This window comes from Anomaloglossus baeobatrachus, chromosome 2 (assembly GCF_048569485.1).
Source record: "Anomaloglossus baeobatrachus isolate aAnoBae1 chromosome 2, aAnoBae1.hap1, whole genome shotgun sequence".
Lineage (NCBI taxonomy): Eukaryota > Metazoa > Chordata > Amphibia > Anura > Aromobatidae > Anomaloglossus > Anomaloglossus baeobatrachus.
Genome location: NC_134354.1, coordinates 748,414,293 through 748,432,793, shown reverse-complemented (window position 1 = coordinate 748,432,793; position 18,501 = coordinate 748,414,293). Strand labels below are relative to the sequence as shown.

At 55.1% G+C, this 18,501-nt stretch overlaps 1 protein-coding gene across 1 annotated transcript in view; it reads right to left on the bottom strand.

The window, feature by feature from the left end:
* Nucleotides 1–3,325: 3,325 nt before the first annotated feature.
* The window catches only part of DCUN1D5 (defective in cullin neddylation 1 domain containing 5), a 57,699-nt gene continuing 42,523 nt past the window's right edge, over nucleotides 3,326–18,501 (bottom strand). Inside the window, exons 7-9 of the mRNA XM_075334665.1 lie at nucleotides 10,715–10,819; nucleotides 9,263–9,365; nucleotides 3,326–4,844 (exon numbers count right to left, since the gene is read on the bottom strand). Coding sequence (XP_075190780.1) covers nucleotides 4,786–4,844; nucleotides 9,263–9,365; nucleotides 10,715–10,819 — 267 coding nt within the window. The 3' untranslated portion in view covers nucleotides 3,326–4,785. The remainder of the gene's footprint in view (nucleotides 4,845–9,262; nucleotides 9,366–10,714; nucleotides 10,820–18,501) is intronic.

Below are 18,501 nucleotides of genomic sequence, written 5' to 3'. Positions count from 1 at the left end.
GATGCCTGGGACCCCCTTGAAGCACGGATTAACTCCAACTGAGGGGGACCGGGGAACATTGACGCAGCAGTGTCCATGGTCTGAGTGACCGGCCTGGCCTGCAAGGTCTCTAGGATTTTTGTCATAGTGACAGACATCTTGTCAGCAAAAACTGCAAACTCTGTCCCCGTCACCGGGACAGGGTTCACCGGTGACTCTGCCTGGGCCACTACCACCATAGACTCCGGCTGACGAAGTGGCACAGGGACCGAACATTGCACACAATGGGGGTCTTTGGAACCTGCCGGTAGATCAGCCCCACAAGCGGCACAAGCAGCGTATACAGCCTGTGTCTTGGCACCCTTGCGTTTTGCGGATGACATGTTGTCGTCTCCTCAGAGCAATATAGGGTATACAGCCAAGAAGCGACCTTACAGTGCAATATATATATATATATATATATGGTATAGAGAAAAAAATACACCAATATAACACTGTGGCACTAGTGGGGCCAGCACTAATGTGCTGCTTACCGCCCGCTTAACGCGGGTGTGTGGTCGCCAGAAATCCCTTGTCTGGGTCTCCCAGAGCCTGTGTCCGTTCTCCAGCCAGACTGCATGTAGGAATGGCTGCCGGCGTCCTGTGGAGAGGGGCGGGCCCTGGGCGTGCTGCCGACAAAGAGCGGGAACTGGCGTCCCACTGTGCCCAGTGAGAGGGCTGGAGTATGTAAAACAGACTCCAGCCCTCGGCGCTGACTACCGTACAGCGTCTCTCCCTTGCCCTGATTGACAGGGTGGGGGCGGGAACGAAGCGGAGCTAGGCCGCAAAAGCCGGGGACTAGATTTATGAGCGCCGCCGTCGTAAAAGCACGGTCGGCGCTAAGTCCCCGGCGCACCACAAGTCTCAGCCGCGCCGCCGCTCCAGGGGCGGCCGGCGCGGCAGTCCCCAACACATAAAGTCCCTCAGAGAAACTGCAGTGACTGTAACCCCAGCGCGCAGCGCTACTGTCCCCGGCGCACTAGCACACCCAGCAAGTCTGGAGTGTGCGCGGCCTGTCCCTACGGGGACACAGAGTACCTGAAAGTCGCAGGGCCTTGTCCCTGAACGGTACCTAGCTCCGTATCCAGCAGGTTCTACGGGTCTGTGGATGGAGCCCGGCCTCAGGGCTTGGGGGCCGGTAAGATCCCACTTCCTCAGAGCCCTCAGGGGGATGGGGAAGGAAAGCAGCATGTGGGCTCCAGCCTCCGTACCCACAATGGGTACCTCAACCTTAACAAACACCGCCAATAGGAATGGGGTGAGAAGGGAGCATGCTGGGGGCCCTAGTATGGGCCCTCTTTTCTTCCATCCGATATAGTCAGCAGCTACTGCTGACTAAACAGTGGAGCTATGCGTGGATGTCTGACCTCCTTCGCACAAAGCTTGAAAACTGAGCAGCCAGTGATCCCACTGGGGGTGTATAGCCAGAAGGGGAGGGGCCTTACACTTTTTAGTGTAATGCTTTGTGTGGCCTCCGGAGGCAGTGCTATACACCCAATCGTCTGGGTCTCCCAATGGAGCGCCGAAGAAACACAAATTCTTCAGTCTTGTCTGGTGTAAGATTTGAGGGGCATCGCCATGACCTAGATGTTCCTACTCTGTTAGAGCGGAGTGAAAATGGCACGATGATGCCAAAAGAGGTAACTTATTTGTGCATGCACACATGGTGCAAAAATGTTGCGAGTTTTCAAAGCTTACTTTACCGAAGTTCCGATGAAAAGCTTTGATAAATTGGGCTCAAAGTGGAAAAAATAAAATAAATAAAACAAGCTAGTAACGGATCAAAAAAAAACGAAACCTTTAATGTTGCATGGAAATTGAACAAATAATTTACATGACATAACGGGAGGAAAAAAAAAAAAATAAAAATGTTAAGAGCAAGTGATACATAATCATTTAATCTCACTTTTACAACCCACTCCTGGACATGTAAACCCGGAAATGGGTCACTGCTCAGGTTCATCATGTATTTCTGAAAAAGAATAATAAATAAATGACACCGGAAGAAGAAGAAGAAGAAGAAGAACACTTTGGCAAACTAGAAAAATCTGCAGCAACGAGTGGATCTAAAACTGCGGAACATGGACAGGAGAGGACATCTGAGCGCAGGGAGAAATGGAGACGCTCAGTAACAAGGACCCTTCTGTGTAACCAAAAACACAAATAAAGACAAAAACAAAACAAAAGTTGCTATTCCCAGAAATCCTAACATTTTTCCTATGGTGCAGATGGCACCTACACTGTTTGCTTTACAATCACATACGAGCCGCTACTCATCCAATATTGGGTTTTCTTACTAGTGTGGTGAGAATATCGCATCACGGGAAAGATGGCCATCACATCGGACCAAACTGAGTCTTGTAGAAAGATATGTAGACTCTACAGGATACTGCTTTCGATATGTGCCAAGGGGGTGGTCCTTTACAAGTTACATAATGGATAACGTACACCAAGCCGCCTATAACGGGGAACCAGTCAGGATTGTTTTACTAATCAAACAAGCAATATGGCTGTAAAGACGATAGCACAACAATATAAATCATACCTGGCATGTAGTAATTTGAAGGGTCAGCGTGGAAAAAAGAAAAATCAGGATTATTAGCCTGGAAGTGCATTGGTGGGTGTTTGTGCTTCCAAGTTCAACACCTCCCCCCCCTTCCCCAATGCACGTCCAGGCTAATCTGCATGTGGCTTTAAAGAAAGGGTCAACCACCAGGATTTTCCTATATAAATCAAAGCCAGTGCTATACTGATACTATCATGCTGATTCTATACATACCTTTAGTTGTGAGATTGGATGTAGAGTTTCTGAAATATAGGCAAGTAAAGTTTGTGAAATGCACTGTTATTTAATAGATATTCAGTAGATGCTATCAAATAGGTGGGTCGGGTTTTGCTAGTTATTCCCACCCCTGTCTGCTGTCTGTCCTTCCTCTCCTTTCTGTTTTTACAGGGGGAGGAGGAAGGACAGGGGAGAGGGGTGGGGGGAAGGAAGGACAGGGGAGGGGGAAGGAAGGACATGGGAGGGGGATGGGGGAGGAAGGAAAGACAGGGAGGAAGGGGGAAGGAAGGACAGGGGAGGAAGGGAGGAAGGACAAGGGGGAGGAGGAAGGAAATGCAAGCTGACAGGGGCAGGAATAACTAGCAAAACCCGACCCACTTATTTGATGAGAGGTGCAACGGAATATCTAATAACAGTGAATTTCACAAACTTTACTTGACTATATTTCAGAAACTATACATCCAATCTCACAACTAAAGGTATGTATAGAATCAGCATGATAGTGCCAGTATAGCACTGGCTTTAGTTTATATAGGAAAATCCTGGTGGTTGGTCCTCTTTAAAGCTGGATTGCTCAGTGCATGGCTTGTTGGATTGCAACAAAGACAGGTATCATCTGTATTGTTGCATTAGGATCTTGTCACCCATACTAATGTTTTCAGTAGTAAAATTGTCATAATGCATATTTTAGAAAATGCGACCAGAAACTGGGCTGAATCAGAAACAGTAGCATTCTTCCCCCATCTGGTTTTACCAGACACAACCAATGAAGTAGAGTGGTGCCATTAAGAAAGGGGAGGGTGGTGGGATGTAGACCCCTTTAATTAGAACTCCTCAAGGTTACTGCTACCAAGATAATTGCTTAAAATATTGAGTTCAAGAATTTCAGCATATCCACATGAAAGTTTGCATAGGGGTGGGCCAGGATTAAGAGAGATGGTTGGCATTCTTACAAAAAAAAACAGTATCTGGTGCCTACATTAATCTGAACAGAGCTCAACTGCATCACTAGTCAGAGGTTGGAAACGAGTGGTGTGTGTGTGTGTGTGTGTGTGTGTGTGTGAGTGTGAGTGTGTGAGTGTGAGTGTGTGAGTGTGTGAGTGTGAGTGTGTGAGTGTGAGTGTGAGAGTGTGAGTGTGAGTGAGTGTGAGTGTGAGTGAGTGTGAGTGTGAGTGAGTGTGAGTGTGTGTGTGTGTGTGTGTGTGTGTGTGTGTGTGTGTGTGTGTGTGTGTGTGTGTGTGTGTGTGTGTGTGTGTGTGTGTGTAGGGGAATGAGGAAAATATATTACTCCCCCTGTATTTTACTTTTTTCAAGCACTTGACAGATATTATCGTCCCTTTGTGTGATTATGGACCTACGATATTGTCATTAATTGTGAAGGTAGCAAGCAGCCAAGATCTTTAGCAATTTCTAATTTGGGGGGGGAGGGGTTGGGGGGGAAGAGGAGAAAATGCTGTGTCCACATATTGAGACCTCCTTGCCATAAGGATTAAGATTGAAAGATAAAATGCTGTCTGCAGACAAAAAAAATTAATTGTGCGAGGTTTAGAAGTTACAATGCAGATATGATGTTTGACCAAGAGTAGTAGTGGTAGTTTGCTTTTCTAACCCAAGACACTCGGTGGTGCTCAGTTTGCGTTGTTTTGCGTGTGTGTTATGCTGATGACATAGTCAATTACATGGCTTTAATATTTGTAACCTGGGAAAGAAAAAAAACAAAAACAAAAAAACGTTCTGCCATCTCTGGTAGGCACCATGACAAACCCTAAATCTGAATTAAGACAAGTGTAAACGTCATTAGGACTTTAAAACAGTAACGTCAGCAATGAGACCGGCGTGCGGGATCTTCCTGATTCCGAGTGTAACAAGAAAACTTCAGTTCCATTAAAAACAAAAAACGAAAACGTAGAAGGCTTCAGAGGATTCTTCACTTTGTGTTGGGGCATCAGAAAAGTTCACGTATTTTCATTCCAAAATAAATTTAGCTATAATGTCGTTTGGCGAACTTTATGCCACTCGACGAATTCATCGAGGAGAACAGGCCCTGTGAAGAGGGGAGATCGGTATAGAGAATTACTACAGAGCAAACAATACGACAATTAGATATTACAGGAACCTGTCAGCGAGTTTGTGTGGGGGGGGGGGGCCCGCATAGCGTAGTGACATGCCGGAATTAACGATGTGTTACTAATGTGCCAATCCTCTGTAGTTTTGGAGAACAGACCGGCAACACAAGGCAAGCACTGGGACGGTCACACAGAAGAAAAGCCTAAACAGGCCACAGAGGCAGAGGGCGCGGGGGGATGGGAGAGCGAGAGGCAGAGGGCGCGGGGGGATGGGAGAGCGAGAGGCAGAGGGCGCGGGGGGATGGGAGAGCGAGAGGCAGAGGGCGCGGGGGGATGGGAGAGCGAGAGGCAGAGGGCGCGGGGGGATGGGAGAGCGAGAGGCAGAGGGCGCGGGGGGATGGGAGAGCGAGAGGCAGAGGGCGCGGGGGGATGGGAGAGCGAGAGGCAGAGGGCGCGGGGGGATGGGAGAGCGAGAGGCAGAGGGCGCGGGGGGATGGGAGAGCGAGAGGCAGAGGGCGCGGGGGGAGCGAGAGGCAGAGGGCGCGGGGGGAGCGAGAGGCAGAGGGCGCGGGGGGAGCGAGAGGCAGAGGGCGCGGGGGGAGCGAGAGGCAGAGGGCGCGGGGGGAGCGAGAGGCAGAGGGCGCGGGGGGAGCGAGAGGCAGAGGGCGCGGGGGGAGCGAGAGGCAGAGGGCGCGGGGGGAGCGAGAGGCAGAGGGCGCGGGGGGAGCGAGAGGCAGAGGGCGCGGGGGGAGCGAGAGGCAGAGGGCGCGGGGGGAGCGAGAGGCAGAGGGCGCGGGGGGAGCGAGAGGCAGAGGGCGCGGGGGGAGCGAGAGGCAGAGGGCGCGGGGGGAGCGAGAGGCAGAGGGCGCGGGGGGAGCGAGAGGCAGAGGGCGCGGGGGGAGCGAGAGGCAGAGGGCGCGGGGGGAGCGAGAGGCAGAGGGCGCGGGGGGAGCGAGAGGCAGAGGGCGCGGGGGGAGCGAGAGGCAGAGGGCGCGGGGGGAGCGAGAGGCAGAGGGCGCGGGGGGAGCGAGAGGCAGAGGGCGCGGGGGGAGCGAGAGGCAGAGGGCGCGGGGGGAGCGAGAGGCAGAGGGCGCGGGGGGAGCGAGAGGCAGAGGGCGCGGGGGGAGCGAGAGGCAGAGGGCGCGGGGGGAGCGAGAGGCAGAGGGCGCGGGGGGAGCGAGAGGCAGAGGGCGCGGGGGGAGCGAGAGGCAGAGGGCGCGGGGGGAGCGAGAGGCAGAGGGCGCGGGGGGAGCGAGAGGCAGAGGGCGCGGGGGGAGCGAGAGGCAGAGGGCGCGGGGGGAGCGAGAGGCAGAGGGCGCGGGGGGATGGGAGAGCGAGAGGCAGAGGGCGCGGGGGGATGGGAGAGCGAGAGGCAGAGGGCGCGGGGGGATGGGAGAGCGAGAGGCAGAGGGCGCGGGGGGATGGGAGAGCGAGAGGCAGAGGGCGCGGGGGGGGGGGAGCGAGAGGCAGAGGGCGCGGGGGGAGCGAGAGGCAGAGGGCGCGGGGGGAGCGAGAGGCAGAGGGCGCGGGGGGAGCGAGAGGCAGAGGGCGCGGGGGGAGCGAGAGGCAGAGGGCGCGGGGGGGGGGGAGCGAGAGGCAGAGGGCGCGGGGGGGAGCGAGAGGCAGAGGGCGCGGGGGGAGCGAGAGGCAGAGGGCGCGGGGGGAGCGAGAGGCAGAGGGCGCGGGGGGAGCGAGAGGCAGAGGGCGCGGGGGGAGCGAGAGGCAGAGGGCGCGGGGGGAGCGAGAGGCAGAGGGCGCGGGGGGAGCGAGAGGCAGAGGGCGCGGGGGGAGCGAGAGGCAGAGGGCGCGGGGGGAGCGAGAGGCAGAGGGCGCGGGGGGGAGCGAGAGGCAGAGGGCGCGGGGGGGAGCGAGAGGCAGAGGGCGCGGGGGGAGCGAGAGGCAGAGGGCGCGGGGGGAGCGAGAGGCAGAGGGCGCGGGGGGAGCGAGAGGCAGAGGGCGCGGGGGGAGCGAGAGGCAGAGGGCGCGGGGGGAGCGAGAGGCAGAGGGCGCGGGGGGAGCGAGAGGCAGAGGGCGCGGGGGGAGCGAGAGGCAGAGGGCGCGGGGGGAGCGAGAGGCAGAGGGCGCGGGGGGAGCGAGAGGCAGAGGGCGCGGGGGGAGCGAGAGGCAGAGGGCGCGGGGGGAGCGAGAGGCAGAGGGCGCGGGGGGAGCGAGAGGCAGAGGGCGCGGGGGGAGCGAGAGGCAGAGGGCGCGGGGGGAGCGAGAGGCAGAGGGCGCGGGGGGAGCGAGAGGCAGAGGGCGCGGGGGGAGCGAGAGGCAGAGGGCGCGGGGGGAGCGAGAGGCAGAGGGCGCGGGGGGAGCGAGAGGCAGAGGGCGCGGGGGGAGCGAGAGGCAGAGGGCGCGGGGGGAGCGAGAGGCAGAGGGCGCGGGGGGAGCGAGAGGCAGAGGGCGCGGGGGGAGCGAGAGGCAGAGGGCGCGGGGGGAGCGAGAGGCAGAGGGCGCGGGGGGAGCGAGAGGCAGAGGGCGCGGGGGGAGCGAGAGGCAGAGGGCGCGGGGGGAGCGAGAGGCAGAGGGCGCGGGGGGAGCGAGAGGCAGAGGGCGCGGGGGGAGCGAGAGGCAGAGGGCGCGGGGGGAGCGAGAGGCAGAGGGCGCGGGGGGAGCGAGAGGCAGAGGGCGCGGGGGGAGCGAGAGGCAGAGGGCGCGGGGGGAGCGAGAGGCAGAGGGCGCGGGGGGAGCGAGAGGCAGAGGGCGCGGGGGGAGCGAGAGGCAGAGGGCGCGGGGGGAGCGAGAGGCAGAGGGCGCGGGGGGAGCGAGAGGCAGAGGGCGCGGGGGGAGCGAGAGGCAGAGGGCGCGGGGGGAGCGAGAGGCAGAGGGCGCGGGGGGAGCGAGAGGCAGAGGGCGCGGGGGGAGCGAGAGGCAGAGGGCGCGGGGGGAGCGAGAGGCAGAGGGCGCGGGGGGAGCGAGAGGCAGAGGGCGCGGGGGGAGCGAGAGGCAGAGGGCGCGGGGGGAGCGAGAGGCAGAGGGCGCGGGGGGAGCGAGAGGCAGAGGGCGCGGGGGGAGCGAGAGGCAGAGGGCGCGGGGGGAGCGAGAGGCAGAGGGCGCGGGGGGAGCGAGAGGCAGAGGGCGCGGGGGGAGCGAGAGGCAGAGGGCGCGGGGGGAGCGAGAGGCAGAGGGCGCGGGGGGAGCGAGAGGCAGAGGGCGCGGGGGGAGCGAGAGGCAGAGGGCGCGGGGGGAGCGAGAGGCAGAGGGCGCGGGGGGAGCGAGAGGCAGAGGGCGCGGGGGGAGCGAGAGGCAGAGGGCGCGGGGGGAGCGAGAGGCAGAGGGCGCGGGGGGAGCGAGAGGCAGAGGGCGCGGGGGGAGCGAGAGGCAGAGGGCGCGGGGGAGCGAGAGGCAGAGGGCGCGGGGGGAGCGAGAGGCAGAGGGCGCGGGGGAGCGAGAGGCAGAGGGCGCGGGGGAGCGAGAGGCAGAGGGCGCGGGGGAGCGAGAGGCAGAGGGCGCGGGGGAGCGAGAGGCAGAGGGCGCGGGGGAGCGAGAGGCAGAGGGCGCGGGGGAGCGAGAGGCAGAGTGCGCGGGGGAGCGAGAGGCAGAGTGCGCGGGGGAGCGAGAGGCAGAGTGGCGGGGGAGCGAGAGGCAGAGTGGCGGGGGAGCGAGAGGCAGAGTGGCGGGGGAGCGAGAGGCAGAGTGGCGGGGGAGCGAGAGGCAGAGTGGCGGGGGGAGCGAGAGGCAGAGTGGCGGGGGAGCGAGAGGCAGAGTGGGAGGGGGAGCGAGAGGCAGAGTGGGAGGGGGAGCGAGCGTCAGAGCGCCTCCCCTCTTATCTACATAAATGTCATCAGTAACAGCTGCAATCTCCTATATCAGTAATGGGAAAGTCTTCACTGAATACAGATATCACCTCAGAATTGAGAATGTTGATAACGACAGATCAGTTCTGGCAAAGAGCGAAGCAAATTTATCTGATAAGAAATATTACAGAGTTGCTTATTTTCATGTGCACTACTGATTTATGAAAAAAATTTAAAACGATTGTTACAGTTTAAAATGAGGTCAGATTTGCGGTCCTCTATGAAGGAGGATCTGATGGAGGAGATACTTTTTCTCAGAACAAATTCATAGACTGCACAAATGTTAATCAGTACGCTGTGGCTGCAAACTGTTTTTTTGGCCACTTACTGCACAGTGTATTACATACTCACAACTTAAGTTTTTTTGTATTCTAAATTTGTATTCCAATTAATATATTTTATGTTTGATCTAAATATCTTGATTATTGTATCATAATAGTGATTAAACACCTGACGTTACTATTTTACTATAGTAAAATCATCACTGACACCGGAGCCATGTATGGTGGAGTCGGAGTGAGGAGTCGGAGGTTTGGCTCACAGGCTCCACAGTCCTGCACACAAGGCCCGTAATGGCAGCTTCCATATATACTCACAGGCACCGTCTTCATCGTAGTTACTAAGATCGGCACTAACAGTGCGGCTGAACTCTAAGACGTTGTACCACTGGTCTTTGTTCATAACTCGGTATTTTGATTGCTGTGGGATATAAAACATGAAGACGTCAGCAAAGTAATACAATTTAATATTGCAGATTTCAGCTTGCAGTCAGTGACTGGATTGTGTGAGTTGGATCCCATCTTGTTCATGTGACAATCACACAGCCATGTTGGATAATACACATGGAGACACCCCTCTCCAATGGAAGAAATCAACAGGAGACTGACGGCAAACAGAGAACTCGGAAATTAGGGAGGACTGATAAACCAAGTGCGCTGGAAAGGCACATTTGTCGTAAAAAGAGAGTAGTGCTTTATTGGTAAACATTAGTCATGGTTTCCAAGCCGCCTGTAAAGTGAGCCGGTCACTTAACTCAAGTGGTTAATAGAAGTCCCAAAAGACTAAATATGCATGCGGTAAGACATCTTGACATTGCTGTGCACACGTAAAGGCGGCGACACACGCTACAATCTATCGGGCGATATGTCATCGGGGTCATGGATTCAGTGACGCACTTCCGGCATCGTTAGAGATATCGTAGCATATGTGACAGCTACGAACGACTGTGAACGAGCAAAAATACTCACCTTATCGTTGCTCGTTGACACGTCGTTCATTTTCATAAAGTCGTTCCTCCTTCTGCGCGCCGGTTGTTCGCCATTCCTGAGGCAGCACACGTCGCTCCGTGTGACACCCCGGGAACGACGAACACCGCTTACCTGCGTCCCGCGGAAAAAAGGAGGTGGGCGGGATGTTACGTCCCGCTCATCTCCGCCCCTCCGCTTCTATTGGGCGGCCGCTGTGCGACGTCGCACGTCCCTCCCCCTTCAGGAAGAGGATGTTCGCCGCCCACAGCGAGGTCGTTCGGGAGGCAAGTACGTGTGACGGGGGGTAAACGACTTTGTGCGCATTTGACGCACAAACGACGGGGGCGGGTGCGATCGTCGATAAATCGTCTCGTGTAACGCCGCCCTTAGTGTTTTTTTGGTGATTTGTCAGACTGGTTGCAGTTGGAATACAATACAAAAAAAAAAAAACAAAACAAAAAAAAACACGAAGATAGCGAGTTGTTATCTGCATTTCCAATTAAGAAGTAATTCTAAAAATTCACAACTTTGCTATTTACCTCTTATCAAAAATCCTCTCCAGAAGAGAAGGATTCCTAATGTGTTCTGCTTGCTGCCAAGGTGACCGGCCACCTCTGCAGGCTAACAGAAGTGGCCAGTTTCCTCTCACAAGCCATGCGTTAGACAGCTGATCAGCGCAGCACTGAAGCTGCCCTGTGTTCCTCTGATGCCAGAGACCGTGCAGTTAGTGCCAGCGGTGACACCATGCTCCTGGTCTGAACAGTCAATGTGGCTTTAGGGGGCAGCGGGGTCTTCTCTTACCTCTAGATACTGATAGAATATAGAAAACAACGGCCACGTTCGTCCTAGTAGAAGCGCCAACATGGATTTGGCTGTGTCTATATCCAGACTCCGCTGGTCCTTATCCTAAAAAATTGCAAAAAGTTATCACAAAATCTTCAAGTTTGCTTTTAAAAAATACCTTATTTTCTGGCGCATAAGGCGACTTAAGCCTTGAAAATTTTCTCAAAAGTCAGGTGTCGTCTTATACGGCGGTGCACGGGCTGCATGAGCCCATTGTTTAATAATGTTCTCCTACGGGTCCCCTTCTTACACACAAACATTCTCACCTCTCCTCCGTTCCCGCGGTGCTTTCAGCTTCTCTGTGGCAGACCGCAAGCACACAGACCGTTCTTGATAGCGTCCTGTACACGGGGCCGCCGCTGCTGCAGTCATGGCTTTATTGCAGTTGAATGCTTTGTGGTGTCAGCGGACAGCAGCGGCCCCGTGTACAGGACGTGATCGTGGAGGGGTCTAGGTGCCTGCGGTCCGCAAGAAGCACTCCTCCATGATCGCATCCCATACACGGGGCCGTTGCTGTCAGCGCTTTACTGCTTTACGGCACCGCAAAGCATTCAAGCATTTACCTGCAGTAAAGCCATGACGGCAAACAGCAACACTGTGCATCAGACGCATGCCTTGCGGTCTACAAGAAGCAGCTGAGGGCACCACGGGAATGGAGGAGAGGTGAGAATAATGTTTATTGTGTGTCAATAACGGCATAATAAAGGACAAAAACGGGACCCCTATAAGGGCACTACTAAACAATAAGCTCATTACTACAAGGGGGGGCACATTACTAACCAATGAACTCATTCCTGCAGGGGACATTACTAAACAATGGGCACATTACTGCAGGGGACATTACTAAACAATGGGCACATTACTGCAGGGGACATTACTAAACAATGGGCACATTACTGCAGGGGACATTACTAAACAATGGGCACATTACGCGGGTCAGCTTATACTCTAGTACAGACCTGGGCAAGGGGCGGCCCGCGGGCCACATCCGGCCCGCCTGCTCTCTGTGACCGGCCCGCCCGTCTTCAGCCGGTGCAGTGGAGCCGGGCTGCAGCGTGCCGAGCAGGGAGAGATCCTGTGCAGGTCCGCACAGTCAGTGCAGGCAGCGGAACGCAGGAGTCTTTCCTCTGTTCCCTGCCGGCACTAATTGTCAGTGACACACGCGCGCGCGCTCTGACGTTGTCAGTACTGCGCTGCGTGTGTCATTTCAAAAGTTCCCGCCGGGCAGGAGAGGAAGCAGCACAGCAGACGGAATAATTCATCTTGCAGGACCTGCGATGATGTCACGCCCATGTGACTGTGTGGGAGGAGACACAGGATGCCGGGCAGAAAGCAAGATACTGAATCCTGACGGAGATGTGGACACATGATGACTGGTAATGAGAAAAGAGGGGACATGAGGGGGAGGGGGCTGCAGGGTGAGTGGCATATGAGGGAAGATGGAGTTGCAGGGTGAGTGGCATATGTGGGAAGATGGAGTTGCAGGGTGAGTGGCATATGTGGGAAGATGGAGTTGCAGGGTGAGTGGCATATGTGGGAAGATGGAGTTGCAGGGTGAGTGGCATATGTGGGAAGATGGAGTTGCAGGGTGAGTGGCATATGGGGGAAGATGGAGTTGCAGGGTGAGTGGCATATGGGGGAAGATGGAGTTGCAGGGTGAGTGGCATATGGGGGAAGATGGAGTTGCAGGGTGAGTGGCATATGGGGGAAGATGGAGTTGCAGGGTGAGTGGCATATGGGGGAAGATGGAGTTGCAGGGTGAGTGGCATATGTGGGAAGATGGAGTTGCAGGGTGAGTGGCATATGAGGGAAGATGGAGTTGCAGGGTGAGTGGCATATGTGGGAAGATGGAGTTGCAGGGTGAGTGGCATATGTGGGAAGATGGAGTTGCAGGGTGAGTGGCATATGAGGGAAGATGGAGTTGCAGGGTGAGTGCATATGAGGGAAGATGGAGTTGCAGGGTGAGTGGCATATGAGGGAAGATGGAGTTGCAGGGTGAGTGGCATATGAGGGAAGATGGAGTTGCAGGGTGAGTGGCATATGTGGGAAGATGGAGTTGCAGGGTGAGTGGCATATGTGGAAAGATGGAGTTGCAGGGTGAGTGGCATATGAGGGCTGCAGACTGACAGAAGGATGTGAAGGGGTGCAGAGTGTTTGAGAGGGGTAAGTTGGGGTATAGGCAGGGTGACATGTGGGCATGGTGTGTGACATATGGGGGTGTAGTGTGTGTGATATGGGGGTGCAGGCTGTATGGGGTGTAGTGTGTGTGATATGGGGGTGTAGGCTGTATGGGGAGCAGGGTGTGTGACATATGGGGGTGTAGTATATTACAGGTGTGCTATATGGAGGTGTATATAGTGGTGTAGTATATGGGGGTATAGTGATGTAGTATATTACAGGTGTGCTATATGGAGGTGTAGTATATTACAGGTGTACTATATGGAGGTGTAGTATATTACAGGAGTACTATATGGAGGTGTAGTATATTACAGGTGTATATAGGGGTGTAGTGATGTAGTATATTACAGGTGTACTATATGGAGTTGTAGTATATTACAGGTGTGCTATATAGTGGTGTAGTGATGTAGTATATTACAGGTGTGCTATATGGAGGTGTACTATATTACAGGTGTAGTATATGGGGTGTAGTGATGTAGTATATTACAGGTGTAGTATATAGGGGTGTAATGATTTAGTATATCGGAGGTGTATTATATAGTGGTGTAGTATAATACAGGTGTATATGGGGGTGTAGTATATTACAGGTATATGGAGGGAGTGTAGGATAATACAGGTGTAGTATATAGGGGTGTAGTGGTGTAGTTTATTACAGGTGTAGTATATGGAGGGGGTGTAGTGATGTAGTATATTGGGTAGAACTGAGGTAATTATATTAGTCCGGCCCTCTAAACCAATCCCAATTTCTCATGCGGCACCATGGGAAAATTAATTGCCCACCACTGCTCTAGTATATACGGTATATCCCAAACTCTATATTTTAACTGGAAAAGTTGGGGGTCGTCTTATACACCGGAAAATACAGTAAATATTATGACCAATAGGCCATGTTCACACTGTGTTGTAGGCAACATTAAAAGCGGCATTTACAGTACCAGCAAAATCAATGACATGTAAGAAATCTCACACATCCTTTTTCTTCAGCGCTCTATTGGGAGACCCAGACGATTGGGGTATAGCTACTGCCCTCTGGAGGCCACACAAAGCACTACACTAAAAGTGCAAGGCCCCTCCCTCTCTGGCTATACCCCCCCGTGGTATCACGGGTACTCCAGTTTTAGCTTTGTGTGCGAAGGAGGTCAGACATTCCATGCATAGCTCCACAGATTTTAGTCAGCAGTAGCTGCTGACTAGTTCGGATGGAAGAAAAGAGGACACATATAGTGTTCCCAGCATGCTCCCTTCTCACCCCTGGATGGTGTTGTAAGGTTGAGGTACCTATTGCTGGTACAGGGCTGGAGCCTGACATGCTGTTTTTCCTTCCACATCCCCTTGGGGGTTCTGTGGAAGTGGGATCCTGCCGGCCTCAAAGCTCTGTCGCCGGGCTCCATCCACAGACCCATCAGAACCTGATGGATACGGAGCAGGAGTACCATCAGGGACCGGGCCCTGCATCATACAGGTACTCTGTGTCCCCGGCAGGCACAGACACACTCCGGGCTGGCTGGGTGTTGTAGTGCGCCGGGGACCGTACACTGAGCTGGTGTTCCTACAGTCATCTGGGGGACTTTGTGTTCTGGGAACGCAGCGCCGACCCTCACTGGACCGGGCGGCGCTGCTGTGACTTGTGGTGCGCCGGGGATACGCCGACCGCGCTTTTACGGCGGCGGCGTTTATAACTCTAGTCCCCGGCTTTTGGGCCTAGGACGCCGGCAGCTCCGATCGTTCCCGCCCCCACCCTGTCAATCAGGGTAGGGGAGAGACGCTGTTTCACGGCAGCGAGGAGGGCTGGAGCCTGATTTACATGCTCCAGCCCTCACACTAGGCACAGAGGGAGCAGGCTTCCCGCTCTTGGTCAGGAACGCCCAGGGCCCGCCCCCCTTCTTCCCTCAGGACGCCGGCAGCCATTACATGCATGGCTGGCTGGAAGAAGGACGCAAGGCTCTGGGAGACCTAGACTGAGGGGCTTTGGAAGACCACACACCCGCTCTTTAGCGGGCGGTAAGCGGCTTTTCAGCTGGCCCCTCTAGTGCCTCAGTGTATGTTAGTGTATTGTGTCACTGGACATAGAGATTTATTGATTTCTTGCACTGTGAGGTCGCTTCCTGGCTGAATACCCCAGATCGCTCTGAGGAAGCAGCAGCATGTCATCCACAAGACGCAAAGCTGCCAAGGCTAGGGCTGTGTGCACTGTGTGTGCTGCTTGTGGGACTGCTCTACCAGCAGGTTCCAAAGACCCCCATTGTGTGCAATGCTCAGATCCGGTGCTGCTTCGCCAGCCGGAGTCAGGAGAGATAGTGACCCAGGCTGAGACGCCTGTAAGTCCTGCCCCGGTGTCAGGGTCAGACTTTGCAGTTTTTGCGGTTAATATGTCGGTGACTATGGCAAAAATCCTGGAAACTTTGCAATCCATGCCTGGGGCTCAGTCTATGGACACGGCGAGGTCTATGTCCTCTAACCCTCCGCAGTTGGATTTAATCCAGACTGCAAGGGGGTCCCCGGCCTCTCAGGATGAGTATGATGACTCAGATGATTGCCCCAGCCACCCCAAGCGGGCTCGCTGGGAAAGACCCTCAACGTCATCACACTGCTCAGGGTCTCAGCGCAATCAGTCTCCCTGTGATGTGTCTGAAGAGAGTGATCAGGAGTCTAATCCTGGAACCCCTCTCAATCTGGATACCCCGGATGGGGACGCCATGGTAAACGATCTTATCTCAGCCATCAATAGGCTGTTAGATATTTCTCCCCCAACCCCTTCAGCAGAAGAGGCAGCGGCAGAGCAGGAGAAATTTCGTTTCCTCTATCCCAAGCGTAAATTAAGTGCTCTGTTGGATCACTCTGACTTCAGAGAATCAATCCAGAAACACGATGCTCATCCAGAAAAGCGTTTCTCTAAACGTTCTAAGGATACACGTTATCCTTTCCCCCCTGAGGTGGTCAAGCGCTGGACCCAGTGTCCAAAGGTGGATCCCCCGATTTCCAAACTTGCAGCTAGATCCATAGTTGCAGTGGAAGATGGCGCTTCACTTAAAGATGCCAATGACAGACAGATGGACCTTTGGTTAAAATCTGTCTATGAAGCTATCGGCGCGTCGTTTGCTCCAGCATTCGCAGCCGTATGGGCGCTACAAGCTATTTCAGCTGGTTTAGCGAAAGTGGATGCTATCTTACATCCAGCGGTGCCGCAAGTGGCGTCCCTTACCTCGCAGATGTCCGCGTTTGCGTCTTACGCTATCAATGCGGTCCTAGAATCTACCAGCCGCACCTCAATGGCGTCTGCCAATTCGGTAGTTTTGCGCAGGGCATTGTGGTTAAAGGACTGGAAAGCAGATGCTGGTTCCAAAAAATGTTTAACCAGCTTGCCTTTGTCTAGAGAAAGACTGTTTGGCGAGCCACTGGCTGACATCATTAAACAGTCCAAGGGTAAAGACTCCTCTTTACCCCAGCCCAGATCAAGCAAACCTCAGCAGAGAAAGTGGCAGCAGAAGTTTCAGTCCTTTCGAGGTTCGGGCAAAACACAATTCTCCTCGTCCAAAGGGACTCAGAGGACGCAAAGAAACTCAGATTCCTGGAGGGCTCATTCACGCCCCAAGAAAGCAAATGGAGGAACCGCTTCCAAAGCGGCTACCTCATGACTTCCAGTCCCCTCCCTCCGCATCTCCGGTCGGGGGCAGGCTCTCCCGCTTTTACGACACTTGGATGTCACGGGTCAAAGACCGGTGGGTGACGGACATTTTGTCGCGCGGGTACAGAATCGAGTTCAGTTCTCGTCCTCCAGCTCGGTTCTTCAGAACCTCCCCACACCCAGACCGTGTAGATGTCCTGCGGCAGGCGGTGGACTCCCTAAGAGCGGAGGGAGTAGTGGTTCCTGTACCGTTTCAGGAACAAGGGAGAGGGTTTTACTCCAATCTCTTTGTGGTGCCAAAAAAGGACGGCTCATTCCGTCCTGTTCTGGACCTAAAACTGCTCAACAAACATGTGCACGCCAGGAGGTTCCGGATGGAAACCCTCCGTTCTGTCATTGCCTCAATGTCTCAAGGAGACTTCCTTGCCTCAATAGACATCAAGGATGCTTATCTCCACGTGCCAATTGCTACAGAACATCAACGTTTTCTACGTTTTGTGATAGGAGACGACCATTTTCAGTTCGTAGCTCTGCCATTTGGTCTGGCGACAGCCCCACGGGTCTTCACCAAGGTCATGGCGGCGGTGGTAGCAGTCTTGCACTCTCAGGGACACTCGGTGATCCCTTACCTAGACGATCTACTTGTCAAGGCACCCTCTCAAGAGGCATGCCAACTCAGTCTACAGGCTACGCTGGAGACTCTCCAGACTTTTGGATGGATCATCAACTTTCCAAAGTCAAATCTGTCACCGACACAGTCACTAACGTATCTTGGCATGGAGTTTCATACTCGAGCAGCGAGAGTGAAGCTTCCGCTAAACAAGCAGCGGTCCCTACAGACAGGGGTGCAATCGCTCCTTCAGGGCCAGTCGCACCCCTTACGGCGCCTCATGCACTTCCTAGGGAAGATGGTGGCAGCCATGGAAGCAGTTCCCTTTGCGCAGTTTCATCTGCGTCCACTTCAATGGGACATTCTCCGCCAATGGGACGGGAAGACGACTTCCCTAGACAGGAAAGTCTCTCTTTCCCAGACGGCCAAGGACTCTCTGCAATGGTGGCTCCTTCCCACCTCATTGTCTCAGGGAAGATCCTTCCTGCCCCCATCCTGGGCAGTAGTCACGACAGATGCGAGTCTGTCGGGGTGGGGAGCAGTGTTTCTACACCACAGGGCTCAGGGGACGTGGACTCAGCAGGAGTCCACCCTTCAGATCAATGTTCTGGAAATCAGGGCAGTGTATCTTGCCCTACTGGCCTTCCAACAGTGGCTGGAAGGAAAGCAGATCCGAATCCAATCGGACAACTCCACAGCGGTGGCATACATCAACCACCAAGGAGGGACGCGCAGCCGGCAAGCCTTTCAGGAAGTCCGGCGCATTCTGATGTGGGTGGAGGAAAGAGCATCCACCATATCCGCAGTTCACATCCCGGGCGTAGAAAACTGGGAAGCAGACTTCCTCAGTCGCCAGGGCATGGACGCGGGGGAATGGTCCCTTCACCCGGACGTGTTTCAGGAAATCTGTCGCCGATGGGGAGTGCCGGACGTCGACCTAATGGCGTCTCGGCACAACAACAAGGTCCCGGCATTCATGGCGCGGTCGCGAGATCAAAGAGCGCTGGCGGCAGACGCCTTGGTGCAAGATTGGTCGCACTTCCGCCTCCCATATGTATTCCCGCCTCTGGCACTCTTGCCCAGAGTACTACGCAAGATCAGATCCGATTGCAGCCGCATCATACTCGTCGCCCCAGACTGGCCGAGGAGATCGTGGTATCCGGATCTGTGGCATCTCACGGTCGGCCGACCGTGGTCGCTTCCAGACCGTCCAGACCTGCTGTCTCAAGGGCCGTTTTTCCATCAGAATTCTGCGGCCCTGAACCTGACTGTGTGGCCATTGAGTCCTGGATCCTATCGTCAACAGGATTATCCCAGGGAGTGGTAGCCACA